A 16,560-nucleotide genomic window follows, 5' to 3' on the forward strand; every position below is an offset into this window, starting at 1 on the left:
AAAAAAAAGCCCTGCACAGTCCTCCCCCACAATCCACCCACACACCCCATGGCCCCCCACACCCTCCCCCACCTCCTTCCTGCAAACCCCACATCCCCCCCCAGCATACAACCTGCATGCCCAGCTGCCAGACAGGATGAGACCTGCTGGCAGGAGCTGTGGCTGCATGGGCAGCTGTCCCCACATCCTTGTTAGTGAAGGGTTCAGGGGGAGCGCTGGTTTTAGTAATGCCACATGGCAGGTATTAGTTAAAAAAAAAATTGGTGAAATCTGTGCAAAGAGAAACTTTTGAGGTAATTTGGTTTTAGGTCTCCGAACCTTGAAATTGGGTCATTAAAAGGCATGGGTTATTTTATGTGACTTTTTTCTGAAAATGGGGGCATATTTTGAAAATACAGATGTAGGACTTTTCTGAATGCAGGGTAACTTTTCTAAATGAGAGAAAATTATCCTTGCTAATGTACTCCTGTCTTAGCTCTCCAAGTACTGATTCAGTGGGTTTAATTTGAAATGTCTGTAGCTAAGTACTTAATTTTGTGCTATATAAATGCTTAGACTGTAAACATTACTTACATGGTCTTTATCTTTGTACTTGGTGTTCAGATAACTTAGTTGAAGTGATTTTGCTCAGGTGATTGATTTCTTTTGAGACATATGGTAACAATTAGAATAAGTTTTACTGCCCATCATCTCTTCAGCCTAGGCTACTGTATCAAAATACTTGATTAAACCCACCTTTTGTTGCTGTAATTTGAAACAGTTGGCAGAAGTAGGCAATACCATCAGATTTATTGAGTGAGAAGCAGCTCTTTCTGAAGATCTGGCTGTACAGTGAAAAACATGACTAGATGGATAATTAAGTTGAGCCCTGTGGAATTCAGGATTAAAGTGAACTAGATGGTAAAGAAAATGGTATGCCGAAGGTAATTGTGTAATAAATTTTAAATTAGGAGATTATTTTATTTATGATTTGAAGAACCAGTCGGCGCCTTCAGATACTTTACCCAATACAGATGCATCATAACTGCCCATATAAGTAAACCAAGAAGCCAAAGCAGAAATAAATTCCATAATGTTTCTATAGTTCAGGGCTTTCTGAGTGGCAGAGACTTCACACCCTGCGGGTCACACCAACAGGGGCCTCCCTCCCATCCCTCTCCGAACCCCATGCTGTATGCAGCAACCCTCCTACCTTTGCTGCTGCATCATGTACCCTCACGGGTGTGCCCTCCCTCCCATGAGGCACCACATCCTTGTGCTACATGCTCCACGCTCCCTCTCTGCTCCCTGTGCTGTGCTACACTGCTCTGCTCTGTCCACAGGGGTGTGAGCAGGGAGCGGAGGTGGAAGGAAAGAGGAGAAGCTGGGAGATCCTCCTGTTGCAGCTACAATGATGGGGAAACAACAGCTGGAGGCAGCCTAGGGGCAGCAACTTGACCTCTTGTGGCCTGCATGTTGGATAGCCTTGCTGTATAGCAGATCCTACCTGCCATATCCCTATAGTGCTGCAACAAATATGGTTGGGATTCTGAAGTGAAAGTCACTGAATCATTCAAAGTGAACATAAGCATGAAGCCTTTCAGCATAAATGTGAAGCTCTTTTCTGTCTGAGAAAAGGCTTATAATAGTATTAACGGTGAGTAAACTGTGAAATAGGATATCTGTGGTTACATAGTGAACCTCTTGGAATAGGAATCAAGAATGGAATGGAATAGGATGAAAATGTGCACTCCCTTTTCGTAGAAAAATGAAAATTTGGAAATCCCTTAGAGACTGCTGGAGCACAAGGTTAATAACGTACAATGAAAAGAGAGCCTGTGGTTCTCTCATTAATGAGCATGTACCTAAACAGAGGCAGAGCCTGGGCATTTCTGTGCCTTGGGCAGCAGTGTGCCTGTGGCCAGCCACCAATTGCAGTACTTTTGCTCCTTCCCCTTTTCCCTCGCCCCGCTCCCCAAGACTCATGTCAGTGCCCCAAGTTCCCAAGATACATATATCAGCACCCAGAGCTAATGCCTCCCACCCCCTCCCTGGGCTCAATTAGGATGTTATGGTCTGTTTTATATTGTGTTTATCCCAGATTTATTTAAATTAATAGTTATCTACAGATATATGGCTGTGGAAAACAGGTGACTGTATTTGTAATTTTATGTAATACTGATTTTTCTTGTTTTTCTGTAAACTACCTATTTTCATTTTTTAAAAATGTGCATATGAAGTCAGTATTCGGCTACTCAAATTCATACACTCCCGGTTTATCGTGTTCCCTGCATCGTAGTTTTGATGTACACCTTCCAAAAAGATGGAAACACTTCATAGAAAAAAGTGTGTGAACTGTCCGCTTGAAAAGTAGATTTTTTTTTAAAAAAAATGTAAGGCTTTTTTTTTCTTTTGAAGGTGCAGTAGAAGGGAGAGGTGCATATCTAATTGCATTCAAAGGGGATTGAGTTTGTCCCATTCAAATCTCCATAGCTTGAGCCTAGTTACAAGGATTTGCATAGGCAGATGAAATATAAAATATATGTTATAATCTTCCTTTATGCTGAAAATGTAGTCAACTCCTGCAGGGATTTTTTTTGGGTTTGTTTTTAAACCAAAAGTTTTAGATGCTAAATAAAGTAGTACTTTAGTATGGGGACAACACAAATTCATTTAAGCTATCTGGACTTTTATTCCTGGAGTAATGTATTGAGGAAGATGATAGTGACATCTAAAAGTTACTTAAATGATTCAGTATACGAGTCTTGGAAAGCACTGTGTCTGTCCAGTGCACAGCACTCTTGTTGCTCACCTTGGCAATTTTCAAAGGACCAGGTCAAACTGCAGAAGTATGGCTGAATTGGAACTTAAAGCCTGTTTCTGAGTGACTGCGATCACCCTTCAGCTAAACCAGGAGTAAGATCAAATTAAACAGAGCAAAGGGCTCGAAAGGATATCTTTTATATAAGAAGGCCTTACAAATAGATTATATAAATATACTACCTCGTAACTTTAGCTTAAAAATGTTAGTAGGTGTGATTGATTTAACTCAATGCACTGCATGTAATCTCTTATAATAGTAATAGTTCTATTAAGTTTCTTACGTAAGATGTGAAAACAAAGTGGCCTTGCCAGTGAAAACCATAAACCAAGGTGAAAAGAAAACAGGATGATGATAAGCTGGGATCTGGGTTTTCCATTTCCCACGGAAAAACAGAGTAAACCGCAGATTTTATCTTTTACCAGAGGCAAACGTGGATTTCTCATTTTACCAGAGAAACCCACAGATTTTAGAGCTTTGCAATGACCCCTCTGCAGGCTGGCAGTTTCAGGAGTGGAGGGGAGGGTGGTCAGGCAAGGGGTGCCATGTCCATGGCTGCCAAGGCAGCCTGGAGAGTAGCTTCTGTAAGTAAGTGGCGGCAGGTGGGGGAAGGAGGCCCCCACACGGAGGGAGTTGGGCAGGGCTGGGGCTGCTGCCCTTCCAGGCAGTGTGTGGAACTTGGGGCCTGAGGCCACAATGTGCAACCGCAGCGCCCCCACGGAGTAGGAGGGGGCCGCAAGCACCTTGTCCGGGGCCTGCGGGGGCTGGCTTCGTGCCACTGCATGCACCCCTGTGGGGCAGGGGAGATCTGCGTGTGGGGCAGGGCAGGGGGTTGTGCGCTTTGGGCTCAGGCTCGGGCTCCCACCCTACTGCCCTCCACAGCCTGGTGGCTGTGACCCAGTATGGCAGGGCAGAGTGCAGCCATGCAGGAAAGCTACTTGCTGCTGCCGGCTCCACGCTGCCCTGGCAACATGTCCCCTGTGTACGTGGGGGTGGCAGCGCCGGGTCACACCAGCAGGCTGCAGAAGCCATGTGGGAGGGCAGGAGCCTGAGTCTGCAGTGTGGACCCACTCCGCCCACCACCCCACACAGATCTGGGGGGCATGGGTCACCCCTGCCCCTGGGAGTGCCCCATCTGCCCAAGCCCACAGTAGGGGGGAGCCAGGCTCCGTGCTCTGCTCTGCTGCAGCAGCTGTTGCCTTCTGGCGGGGCAGGGGCTGTGGACCCGGGTCCCTGGCCCCATAGCTCTGGCAGAGTGGGGAGGGAGGGGCACCAGCAGGGCTGTGGGGAGGGAGTGAGGAGCACCAGCGGGGCTAGAAGGGCTGTGGTGGGGTGTCTTTCATTTCAGTAATGGATTTGGGGGTGTTTATCAGAGAATTTGCAACTTTGTTTTTATCAGGGAAAATCAGAATCCCTTGTAATAAGCAGTATTCAAAGATGGTGAGGGAAGGAGCTAAGAAATCCTCCCTTCCAGAAAATTAATTTTCACTGGGACATAATTCCCATCTAATTAATGCTTCCCAAGTCTATAGAAAAACTGTTTCAGTTTAGTTCCCAAAGTCTCAGTGAAACAAAGAAATCTGACTAAAACATGCAGCTAATCTTATTCAAGTAAGCCATGTATAAATACTGGGTATAGGCTAAAGGGAAAATTGGTGAACTCAATAAAAAAGAGCTACTCCTAGTCTCCCCCCTCTTCCAGCCTGCTTAGTCTCCCTGAGTGGTATAGTTGAGAAACTGCATTAGGTTGTCACAGACCACTAGAGCTAGGGGAATTGTTAGCTTTACCTTAATTCTGTATAAGCTTGCAAAAGAGGTCCTGATCTTGTGAGAAATAAAGCTGTGTTTTGATGATCTCTTTTATTGGACCAACCGTGTAGTTGAGGAGCAGGCAGTAGGCATGTAAATGTTTAAAAAAAAAAAAAATTGTTTCACCTCCTGTAATTATATTGGTTAAATGATTAATGGATATCACAGCAGCTTGGATAGCTGTTGCTGGGAGCAGCTCTGGGCTTCTGGGGCCCCTTTGACTGTAGGGAGGCAAGGAGGAGGCAAGCCCAGCCAGACAGCACAGCCCAGTGAAGCCCTGCCCTGGGAGGGAAGGGAGCACATGTGAAGAAGCAGCTAATTTCTTTAATTGATGAGTCATTTGGTTGCTTGCTGTTTTGCTCTTAGGCAAGGAGTAGAGAGCTCTGAGACTTCCAGGGGAAGTGAATGGCGAAGCAGCAGCTTTAATTTTGGAGATTTCCCTGTGTGGCCCCCTGCTGCTGATTGGCAGAGGAGCCTCATTACTTGCCTTTCATCACCTGTGCCTTATGGCCTGGAAGTGAAAACCAGTTTTAAATAGGCTACAGTTTTCACCTCCTGGCCATGGGGCACAAGCAGTGGGTGATGGGACCCCTCCACCTATCAGCAGTAGGAGGGAATGTAGGGGAAACTCCAAGATTCAAGAAGTCGCCACGCTGCGCATTTCTGGTGCAAATTTCCCCTCACCCTCCCTTTTTTCTTCCTTCTCACTCCTCCCTCCCTCCTATCTGCCCTGCACCACAGGGCTTCCCTCTCCACCCCCCTTCCCCTTCTTCCCTGCCAGACTGCACCCAGCCGCAAGGTAAAGGATAACTGGTAAACTAACTGGTTATCGCTGCACTTATCGGTTAAATGTTTAACCTTGATCAATTAATTGTTTAACGTTTCACATCCCTAATGGGCTGTTGTCTGTCTTGCTGAAGGTGAAATGGTCCCAAGTTTATTATAATAAAGTATAAGATAATATGCAGAAAGTATGTGACTTTTAAAAAACAAAAGATATAACTGAACAGTGTATAGGTCTTTCTGACAATAAAGTGTAAACCTCCTATTAGAACCTGTGTAATGCATTGAAATGTAAAACCTTGTTAATTTCAGTGTTCATCAAGTGTAGAACAAAACAAAAATCCAGTGTTCATTGTTCTGTAATAGGCTTTTTAGTTCTTTTCACTGATAATTGGTTTAATTGATATTTATCCCTATTTTTGGTTTTCCTTAGGCAGAGAACCCTACTAATGGACCTGATTGTGGTTATGGTTCTTTTCATCAGCAGTATTGGCTAGATGGGAAGATAATTGCTGTGGGAGTAATTGACATTCTTCCATACTGTGTGTCCTCTGTGTACCTGTACTATGACCCTGACTATTCTTTCCTGTCTCTGGGAGTCTACTCTGCATTAAGGTAAGAGGATACTTTTGGCCTTCAGTTAGCTATAATAGTGGTTTATATTTATTCTGAAATATGAGCTTTTGTTCTTTATCTGAAATGAAATCTTATAGTGGAAACATTAAGAAAGTGTTTGTTTAATTGTGATGATGGAGAAATTTCTATTAGAGCAAAATCTTGACAGTAGCTAGTTGAAATTTAGGTTGGGCTCTGAACTTTTTCAGCATTGTCTCTTAGGATTCAAGCTACTATGTAGATTGAAAATACAGAATTAAATTTAGATTGGGGGGGAGGGAGGAGGCAGGGGTATTTAATCAAAACATTTTTTTTGCTCCCTCTTTTTACTATAGAGAGCAAGACCCAGTTTTAATTAAGTGCCTATGTTTAAATAAACTTTAGGTCAGCAATAGATTACATCGGGGTGTGTAATTATTTTGGCTGGAGAGATGCTTAACGAGCATTGGTGAGCTTTCAAGGGCCCTGCCCCTTGACAGGTGCCTCCCCAATTGCCATCTTGGGACTGGAAGTCCCGCCCCTAGCCCATGACCTTTGCCACCTGAAGTCCCTACCCTGGTGCCAGAAGTACTTCTTTTGGAGGAGGGATGTTGCCATCTTGGAACTGGAAAAAAACAAATCATATACTAAAAAATCAAACATCTACTACAACATATTTTAATTTTATTTCAAAAAATATTTTTCTCCTGGTTTATGTGTGTTTGCACAATGTATATAGTGGTGATTTGCATAATAGCTCAAAATAGTCTCACTTTTGTGTATTGTGTGTGGACAGGTAGTGGGGTATGTGGTTGGGGGCTGCGTGTAGGTGTAGGTGGGGAAGTGTTTGGGGTGTGGGAGTGTTTGTGTGGGAGGGTGCGGGTGTGTGTGAGAGTATAGTGGGGGGTGGGAGAGAATGTAGAAGTATAGTGCAGGGTGGAGTGTGTGGGAGGGTTTGGGGGGGTGGTCCTCGGAGTCCCCAGACTGTGCGCAGCCCTGGAGCTGCATGTTGTGTCAGCGAGTGGGGCCAGCCCTGCCCAGTCGCATAGCGTGCAGCCTCTGCACTCCCACCCAAGTCCCCAGCTGCACATGGCGGCAGCGTGCGGGGCCAGCCCCACCCGGCTGCATAGCACACAGCTTCTGCGGTTCCACCCTAGTCCCTGGCCACAAGTGGCAGCAGCATGTGGGGCCAGCACCACCTGGCCCCGTAGTACACAGCTCCTGCACACCCCTTGAAAGTTCCCAGCCGCATGTGGCAGTGAGTGGGAGCAGTCTAGCTCAGCCCCATAGTGTGCAGGTCCTGCAGCATGTGGGGCTTGCCTGCCCTGGCTCCATAGCACATGATTACTGTCACTCCCAGCCCCCTTTCCCACAGTGGGAGTCCCTGACCCCCATCCCAGGGGGGTCTTACCTCAATTTCCACTGTTCAGGGAGGGAGGGCTGGGAAGCATCCACAGGGCAGCCAGGCAAAAGCCTCTGCCAAGTGGATGCTTTTCATCTCCACCACCCCCTGCCGTGGGGCTGGGGACAGGTCAGGCTAGGCTGGGGGGGGTGTTGGTTGCTTAACAACCAGAGCTGCACCTCCTGCATGGAGGCACTGGCTTTCTGAGGGGCAGCCAAGGGCTAGGGCCCATGACAATTCTTCCAGCTTATGGAGGAGCCTTGCAGGCTGGATGAAATAGCTTGGTGGGCCGAATCCAGCTTGCAGGCTGTATTTTGTGCCCACACCTAGATTAGATTCTGCCCTTACTCATCAGGTCGTCTAATTGATTTTGGTGTTGCTTCCCTACATCCACTCCACTCCAGAACTACTAAATGAGTACAGTTTTGATACATATTGCTACCAGTTCTAACATCTGGATACAAAGAAAAACTTAAGCATTCTTTTGTAGATTTTCATTTTTCTTGGTTTTATCACATTTTTTCAGCCATATTATTGCTATTAATAAGTTTTAAAATACAACTCCAGCTTTCAAAAAACAATGCATTTGTGTAGGTATTTATATAGTTATACAAACAGCGTTTAACCCATTTTAAACTTTCTGCATCAGAATTTAAGAAAGGCAGTACATCTCTTCAGAACTCTATCACTAATGTTTAATAAGTAATAACCTAAAACCAATTTTAAAAAGTTGACATATGAGAAATTGAAAAAAGGCAAGTTACAAAATGAACAATTCTTCACAGATTGATTTTTTTCTAGTTAGGACTTTAAAAATTAATTAAATTAAAATAGGAGTTAAATATTTTAAAGGATATGAGTTCTAATTAATTTGTCACACTTCATCAAGATACTTCTTTAAGAAAAGGAGACAAGAAAAATGTTGATTTAAAATTAGACCAAGGTCACATGTATTGACTACTGCAGTTTATTTAATATAGGTAATTTTATGCTTGAACAGCAAGGCCCTACTCATTCAAAGTCTTATGCATATACTTTACTCTCAGCGCACAAGTAATTCCATTAACTCCATCTCCTAAACATTAGAGCAGTTTTAGCTACAATTCAGTTAAGTAGGCATGCGAGTATTGGCAGGATCAAGGCAAGCACTTACCTGAGAATTATGCTTAAATGTTTAAGTGAACACCATCAAGCTGAAATGTAATCGTTCCCAGATTTGCAGAGAAGGGTCACAAGGGGCTCTTTTTCTTTTTCTCTTTCTCCATATATCATGCTATCTGCAGGTGATGTCATTCAAAACATGGCTTTAACTGTCATCTTTATATTGATGACTGTTCTTTCCATCCAAACTAAAATTTGTGGTGGGGTGCGTTGCATCTATTCATCAGTATCCAGCTTTCAGTTCATGCCTGGCTATAGCTAATCCTGCTCAGTCTCTCATTTAGTCCCTTTACCTCTGCTTCTTAGATTCATAGATGTAAGGGGCTGGAAGGGACCTTGCAAGATCATCGGGTCCAGCCTCCATGCACGAGGCAGGAAAGACAACTGGGATCAGGTGAGCCCAGTAAGGTGACAGTCCAGTCTCCTCTTGAAGATTTCCAGGGTAGGTGATTGCACCACTTCTAGGGAAAGTCTGTTCCACAGTCTGCACACCCTGACTGTGAAGATGTTTTTCCTAGAGTTGAGCCTGAAGTGGTCTTCCAGGAGTTTGTGGCCATTACTCGTGGTTTTCCCCAAGGGTGGCCTGGTGAACAGTTGTTCACTGTGCTCTTAATGAATTCCCCTGATGTAGTGGTAGGCTGCTACCAAGTCCCCTCTCAGCCTTCTCTTTTTTTAGGCTGAAGAGACCCAAGCCTCAGCCCCTCCTTGTATGGTCTGCCTTGCAAGTCTCTGATCGCTAAATTTGCTTTATCAGACTTGATAAACTGTCAGAAAAATCCAGTGCATTTTTAACCTTTTGCTGTCACCCTAGTTTTGGTGTTCCTGGGATCATAGACTGCGGTACTACTCAATAGAGTAAGATTTGGAAGGTCTCAACCATCTTGATTAATTTCCATCTATGTATATATGACACCTTATTAGAAAAAAAAATTTCCATGTTGGGACTAAGGGAAATTAAGCTGCTGAAATGTTATTCCATCCATTTTATTCCTAGTTGTGTATGTATGCTTTTTATTAACATGGAAACTTAATTGTCACAGTCTTGCTTGAGCTCCCTTGGTAAACCGGGCAGTTGTGTTTGGATCTATGCACTTGATCAGTGTGTTTCAAAGTCCTCCCTGAATTTGAGGAGTCTTGAGTTTCATTTTTTCCTCTCTCAAACGTTTATTCGAGTCAGACTGTCACTGCTTCCACTTCTGTGCGTGGAATCCAGTTATCTGTCTGCCCTGGTTCTCCAAGACAGCCAAGTTGCTCAAATATATCCTTCCCAAGAGCTTCGTCTTCTAGGATAATTCAGAAAACCTGCGAGTTGAAGCAGGAAAAACCCAACCTTGGAGATAAATTTCTAAATCAGTTGCACGTACCAGAGCGAGCGTGGGAGGTCATAAACACCTGACCATAGTTCCCTCTCTCAGAATCCTAACCACTCTTCATGGTTTTCTATGTTCTGTTTTGTGCCTTCAGAAAACCAGGTCCCATTTTCTGGATCTGTTTTTCTCTGCCTCAGGTTTTTCCTCCCAATTATGAATTTTTCTTTGACTCTTGCAACAAGCTCCCCTAACTTCTTTAGGTCTAGCACCCAAGGCTTCTCTTGAACATCCCCTTTGAACAGCAGTCTTTAACACTTTAAATGCTTTGTCTTTTTTGCCTTTTCTGCCATCACTTCAATTCTACCTCCTGTATACAACCTAGGGAGAACTGTCTTTGGGCTTTCTCTCTCTTCTTCGGTGCTTCCATTGGAGTGGAAGGCTATGAAGATTAAAAACTCTTAATTGTGCCTGTGGTACCTCCCTACTCCTGAATTGGACTATATGGCTGTATGACAGGACACTGTTTGTGCCGGCCACTTTAAGTGCCTGGAGCTAGCAGCTATCAGGTGGCTGATGAGGGCAGCCGTTTTGAATCTGGGGCTGCCCATATAAACAGGGCAGTTCTGCTGCTGGAGGTCAGGCAACAACATCGCCTGGCCAGAGGGCTGCTGGTATCATCTGAAGGGAAGGGAGGAGCTGTAGGGGATGGTAAGGAGGCTCCTGGTCCTGGGCATGACTTAAAACTGCACTCTGCTGGGAGTGGGTGGCCTGGTGGGGCTCCCAGTGGTGCAGGAACCTCCAGGAAATGCCAGGCCAGTTACCACCCTGGTGAAAGGCAGGTCGGGGCACCTTAACCCCTAGCCCCCACAATTGGGTGGGTTACCCTTTGTTTGGAGGGTCTGGAAGGTGGACCCCAAACAAAGAGTGTGAAGCCATGGACTCATGAACTTGTCTGACATTTCCCCTGACAGGTCAATGCTGGAGCCAGGACTGGAAGGGTCAAAGGGCCAGGGGCCTGCCGCGAGGAACGCCCAAGAGCTGAGCGCCTGGGGTTCCCACTGGCCTGGAGGTGGACGAGGGCTAGTAGCCCCAGATCCTGGGGGGGGACCACACCTGTGAGGGGGAAGCAGCTCAGGTAGCCATGTTTGCCGTGGATGAAGGTGGAATAGGCTGCCGGAAGAGAGGAATACAGGCGAGGTTCAATTAGTAGGATTCAGGGGCCCAGTGTGGGGGCCGGTCACTGTGAGGATATCTAGATGCCATCTGCGAGGCTTGGGCTGTGGTGTAGGGGAGGAATGGAGCCGCAGGTAGTGCCCCCGGCAATGGGGCAGAAAATGGACAGCCTCCCCCTTAATTGACATCTATTAATTTATTACCAACAAGGTGTGGCGGATGAGAAGGTGGGCGGTTAGTTCAGAAACAGATGGGTGGGCCATGGTTAAATCAGCCCCAAGAAGGTTCCCTGTTATAGGCTGCTAGGTTACAGACGTAAAAAAAAACTCCCAAAACAAAAATACCCCAGTGTTTTGCTTTAAACTCTGCACATTGGGTTGAATTAATTTAAGATAAAAGCACCAAAAAGCCCTGCTGAAGCACCTGATCTATACAGATGCTGCAGAGCCAGGTTGAACTAATGTTCTGGTTGTGTGTGTGTGTGTGTGTGTGTGTGTGAGATCCCTTTTAGTAAGTGCCTGATTTCTATATTTACTGAAGTATCTAACAATGACAGCAATTTCATAAAATTAATTGGAAAGAGTTCTGAAATTACTAGTAACAACAGTTTTTTAAGAACATTCACAATATTATCTAAGTGACCATTTTGTTTTTGGAATCATTTACTACTTTACTGGTCTAGCTTTTCCAGTTTTTTTGCCTAAATAAAAATAATCTTTCAGCGGGGTTCAGCATATGCAATATGCTGTATTTTCAAATGTGTGGGGTTTTTTCCTTATTTTTTGTATGTATCATATTACTCTGTGAAACAGTAGAGACACAGGCCAAGCTTGTGAATGCTTGGAATGATTTTGAATTTCCTACATAATAAATTCTAAACTTTTATGTAAGTGCAACATGTTTTCATGGTTCACCTAACTATGAGGCCAACTTACAAATCCTGCTACTTTTGAGGCAATAAAGATGTATTCTAGCACTAGTAGAATGGGCCAGTCTAATGTTACTCTTCCTTCAAAAAAATTAGAGGTTTAGAGAGAATTTAGGAAGTCAGACAAGGAATCTGATAGCATGAAAGCGGTTGCCAATTTTACTCTGAGGAGGCCGAAACTGCACTGCAGTCTTGTCCCTTCCACTGCATGCTATTGTGAGAACTTGTGGAGAAAGAGATTCAAGTGAGTGTAGAAATTTAAGTAAAGAACAAGGAAAGTTAGAAGAAAGCTACCTGAAAAGTTGTATCATTTTTAATGATTTTCATCAGAAGATACAAACTGACCACAAGATGCACTGAGAATTTCTCTGTTTCCATTCCCAGAATGAAGTTCAGTCTCTTGAAGATGACCCGAATTCATGAATGCTAAAGCATGTATTCTCAATCCCTTCTTTTTATGAAAGAAAAAAATATATGTCAGGTTCTAGTAGAACTGTTTTACATAGCATTGTAATCCTGCTTTAAAGTTTTATATTCATTTCCTTAACAAAAGAATGAAAGTCGTTTTCTGAGCGTTGGTTGGGAAGGGCAGCATATAAATCCTAATAAAATTGATGTCTATGTAGTAGTAGTGTATGGTCAGCAACTTGTACTCTGTTTTGCCAGAGTTTGCCAAATTCTCACAATCACTTTCTAACTGTAACATTGGTTGATTTCATTTTTAAAAGGTAATTAAAGGGCTCTGCCATCCCTTTTACATATGCACTTTATATGGTTTGCAGAGCATAGGTAGACTGTCGGCCTTCTGTAACCCTTGTTAGCCTCTCTGTCCAGGTGTGGTAGTATGGAGATCTGCAAGAGGCTAATTTACCTTAAGTTTTAGCCCATGCAGAGCTCTGTACCACCACAACTAGATTGCTTCTTAATTTAAGTTAGCACTACAGTATATGGTGTTGACATACCCTTTCGCCATCCTGCTTTTATCGGATTAAATCACAGTCAAGATTTAGTCCAGGAGGAAATAAAATTTAATTACAGATATGAAGATGGTATTTTTCCTTTTAAACCCTTTTCTCTTTCAGTTGATTTGCAGTAAAGTACTCATTGAGCTTGGTATAGCATTACAGTTGAAAATATAAATATGCAATGCATTTAATTTCCATTGTAATTAAATTTCATTTTTCAGTATTTTCTAATATTCCCATTGCTAATTTAGTAGTTAAAGCCATTTTTAAATAACTGCTTTTTAGACCATTCTTCCCCAAACGCATGTACTATTAGGCATTGAAAGTAGGAGCTAGCATCCAAGTTCCAGCCTGATGCAAATTTATACTGCCAAGTTACAAAATGCCTTAAAATGGGCCTTATAATGGAAACACTGACAATCTTTGCTACAGCAGCACTTGCCCAGTACCCGTATTGTAAAAAGGAAAAGTTATTGTGGAATACTGTGATGCTTTTCGCTTTTAAATTAGATGAGAAAATTGCACAACAGACAGATAGGTGAAAAATAGATTTTGCTGCATACAGATGGAGATATTTGCATGTGAATTGCCAGACCACATATAATAGAATAAACAAGAAGCTTCTCCTTGAAACTTGTTGATTTAAAAAAATACTCTGATGTGTGCCTGTACAGTTTTAGCCTGTCTGTATACAATGACGGGCCAGATTTCTATAGAAGTCCAGTGTGCATGAATATTAACAAGAAACCTGTTAAATGGGCACCTTTAATCACTTGCTATTTGAATTTCAGATCAGCCACTTGGCAGGATAGAATGCAAAAATGAGGGCTTTTTTGTTTGAAATGGTTTTGTGAGGTTTTTGTTTGGTTTGGTTTTTTAAACTTACTTTTGAATTTATAATTTTCATTCTTCACTTGGTAGGAGTTTGGTCTTTTAAATAAGTCCTGAGATGTATAGATCTGTGTAATATATTTCCTTTATACAAATACGATATACAAACCTATATTTGTAATTAATTGTTCCCTTTTCTTTTACCTTAACAGAGAAATTGCTTTCACTAGGCAACTCCATGAAAAAGCTCCTGATCTATCTTATTATTACATGGGTTTCTACATTCATTCATGCCCGAAAATGAGATATAAGGTAATGTGTGTTTTTAATTATTCCATCGGCCTATTTGATGCTGTTTTGAAATGTTTGTCAGTGGTCATGGAAATATAAAAATTATGAAAATACTATGTTGAATTTTAACCTGGACTTTACATGGTTAAATCTCATGTTGCCTACTATTTAACTTGGCTTAAAAATTCAGGGTTTTTTTACAAATTTCTCTGCATGTGGTATTTATTATAAATTGGCTGGAAACCTATAACGCACGGCAGTTTTCAGGGTTGTCAGTATGTCACATGACCCTAGTTACCTGGATATTTCATATTTACAGTAAGTCATTCCATGTACTGAGGTTTTCTTTTTCATGTTTGACTGAATGTTTATGGAAATGTTGCTCACTGACCCTTGGCAATGATCGCATGCTGCCTGGGTCTTGGGTACATTTGGGTTTCTCTCACTTCATTTTTCTATTAGGGACACAGAAGCTGCTATTATGGAGCAACCAGTGGACAGCTTGCCATTAAACAGTCTAGTACAGTGATTCTCAGCCAGCATGTTACAGCACCCTGAGATGCCTTGAGATCCTCTGAGGGGTTTTGCAGCATGCCACATGATGTTAGCACTGTTAGGTGTACAAACACAATTCACAAGATATACCTAGAGATGTCAAATAGGAATAGATAGCATTCTGTTCTGCTGTGGACTTTGAGTCTTTGCAGCAGCAAGATTGCACTATTATTTTTCTGTATTCAAAAATCAAATGAAAACTAAAAGCTGACATTTTCCAAGGGTTGACTTGAGTGTATAATGGTCAAGAACTGCTGCTCTAGCAGCAGCAGCTTCAGAGCAAGATGCAAGAAATCCCCTGGTGTAAAGGTTTTTGGGGGGAGTGGGAACAAACTCATGAGGAGAAGGTTCTTCCTAACCCTCATTAGTAAAAAATTAGATTGTGACCTGGCTCAGAAGGATTTAGATCCTTTCATTACAGGAAAAAAATGGAATGTAATTCAGGATTCTCTTAACCTCCATATAGATGTATCGCATTTTTTTTAATCCTATCAATCTGCACTTCTACCAAAAATTTACAGTACAGTTAAACAGAATAAAATTAATGTCAGAAATGTTTCTTTTGCTAGAGTGCTTCTGTTGGTAGCTGAAATAATCTTTTTCTCACTATAGAAAATAATATATTTAAACGTAGAAGGTTAATTGCATTTTTTTTAGTAGGTCTCTCATCAAGAACAAAAGAGCAGTACCTTGAGTTAACAGGAAAATGTCAAGTGTGAATAAGAGTTGCACTTGCTTTGGGGGCAATTATTGATGGAGAGAGTGCTAGTCTCTTTAAGGAAAACAAAAAAAAGATTTTCATGTCCATAAAGCTTGAAGAGATGACTGTCTAAATGAAAATGAAGCAAGAGCCCAATGCCTTTTACTGTGGCCCGTGATGATTCCTTCCTTCCTAGCTGACAAAATAATTCTGGTTCTGTATTAAAAACATTCATCCCTTTTTCTTCTGCCAGCATAAGTTTATTATCTTCATGGGCCAGCCAAACCAAAAAACAGTTATCAGTAACTTCTAAGGGAGGCACACAAGTGAACACCAAAGTGCCATTTCTGTCTTCTAGTATCTCTATAGTGTGTCACATCAGTAATTGGATCTATGGGTATCTGTCTATACATGTGCTCTGAGGTGGAGGGGGGAAGAGGGTGCTTTAATAAAGTGCCTGCAGCATCACATGTATTCAGTGCCCCATGCTTCAAACTGGTGGTGGAGGCACTTTCGCTAAAGCTCGTTTGACACACTTTAATTAAAGTGCTCTCACTACCATTTTGAAATGCAGGGATGCTGAATACACATGATATGGAGGCTGCTGCAGCGTGCTAATTAGCACTCAAATCTGCTCCATCACATGTATAGGTGCACTATCTGTTTTGACTGTGATCTTTGGTATGCTTTAGAAGTTTAGAATCACTTAGGGCCTTTGAAGCATCAGTTTTAACAAGTCAGCAACCAGCACTGCGACATTTCTAGCAGCATGTATCTAACTTGATAAATCACCTGAATAATAACCGAATTCTGTTTCTCATTCGTTTGAAGACAAACGTCATGTCCCAGTTCCTCGAGATATTATTGCTAAGAACATCTGTCTTTTGCCACTGACAATAACTCTAATATACAGTATAAAATTTGCGTCCCTAATTGAATAAAGCTCGTGCACACTTCAGCATATTAGACTAGCCAACAAGCTATTGAGCTATGAAGAGTAAATGTTTTAACATATGACTGACTTAAATAGTCGTTTTATAGTTTTATTATGAATGACAATTCAACCTGTCTTCGAATCAGATGGCCCCGTGAGTTGTGCAGGTAATTGAAATGGACTCCAGCACAAATTTGATCTTCTGGAGATGCTTCCAGTTTCCATGGTGTTTCTTATTAAGTTCGCACTAGGTAGTATGTTTGTTTTGAAATGCTGTATCCAATTCTTTATTACTTGGAACAAAATTCTGCCCGCACTTACATT

The 16,560-nt window shown here is 42.6% G+C and overlaps 1 protein-coding gene across 12 annotated transcripts in view; it reads left to right on the forward strand.

The window, feature by feature from the left end:
* The window catches only part of ATE1 (arginyltransferase 1), a 164,816-nt gene that overhangs the window by 58,582 nt on the left and 89,674 nt on the right, over positions 1-16,560 (forward strand). For all 12 annotated transcript variants that reach the window (XM_090056727.1, XM_090056722.1, XM_090056719.1 and 9 more), the window contains 2 exons: positions 5,826-6,007; positions 13,969-14,068. In XM_090056727.1, the coding sequence (XP_089912853.1) occupies positions 5,826-6,007; positions 13,969-14,068 (282 nt within the window). The remainder of the gene's footprint in view (positions 1-5,825; positions 6,008-13,968; positions 14,069-16,560) is intronic.

The sequence above is a fragment of the Crocodylus siamensis genome, chromosome 7 (genome assembly GCF_052110815.1).
Source record: "Crocodylus siamensis isolate JL-2025a chromosome 7, ASM5211081v1, whole genome shotgun sequence".
Taxonomy (NCBI): domain Eukaryota; kingdom Metazoa; phylum Chordata; order Crocodylia; family Crocodylidae; genus Crocodylus; species Crocodylus siamensis.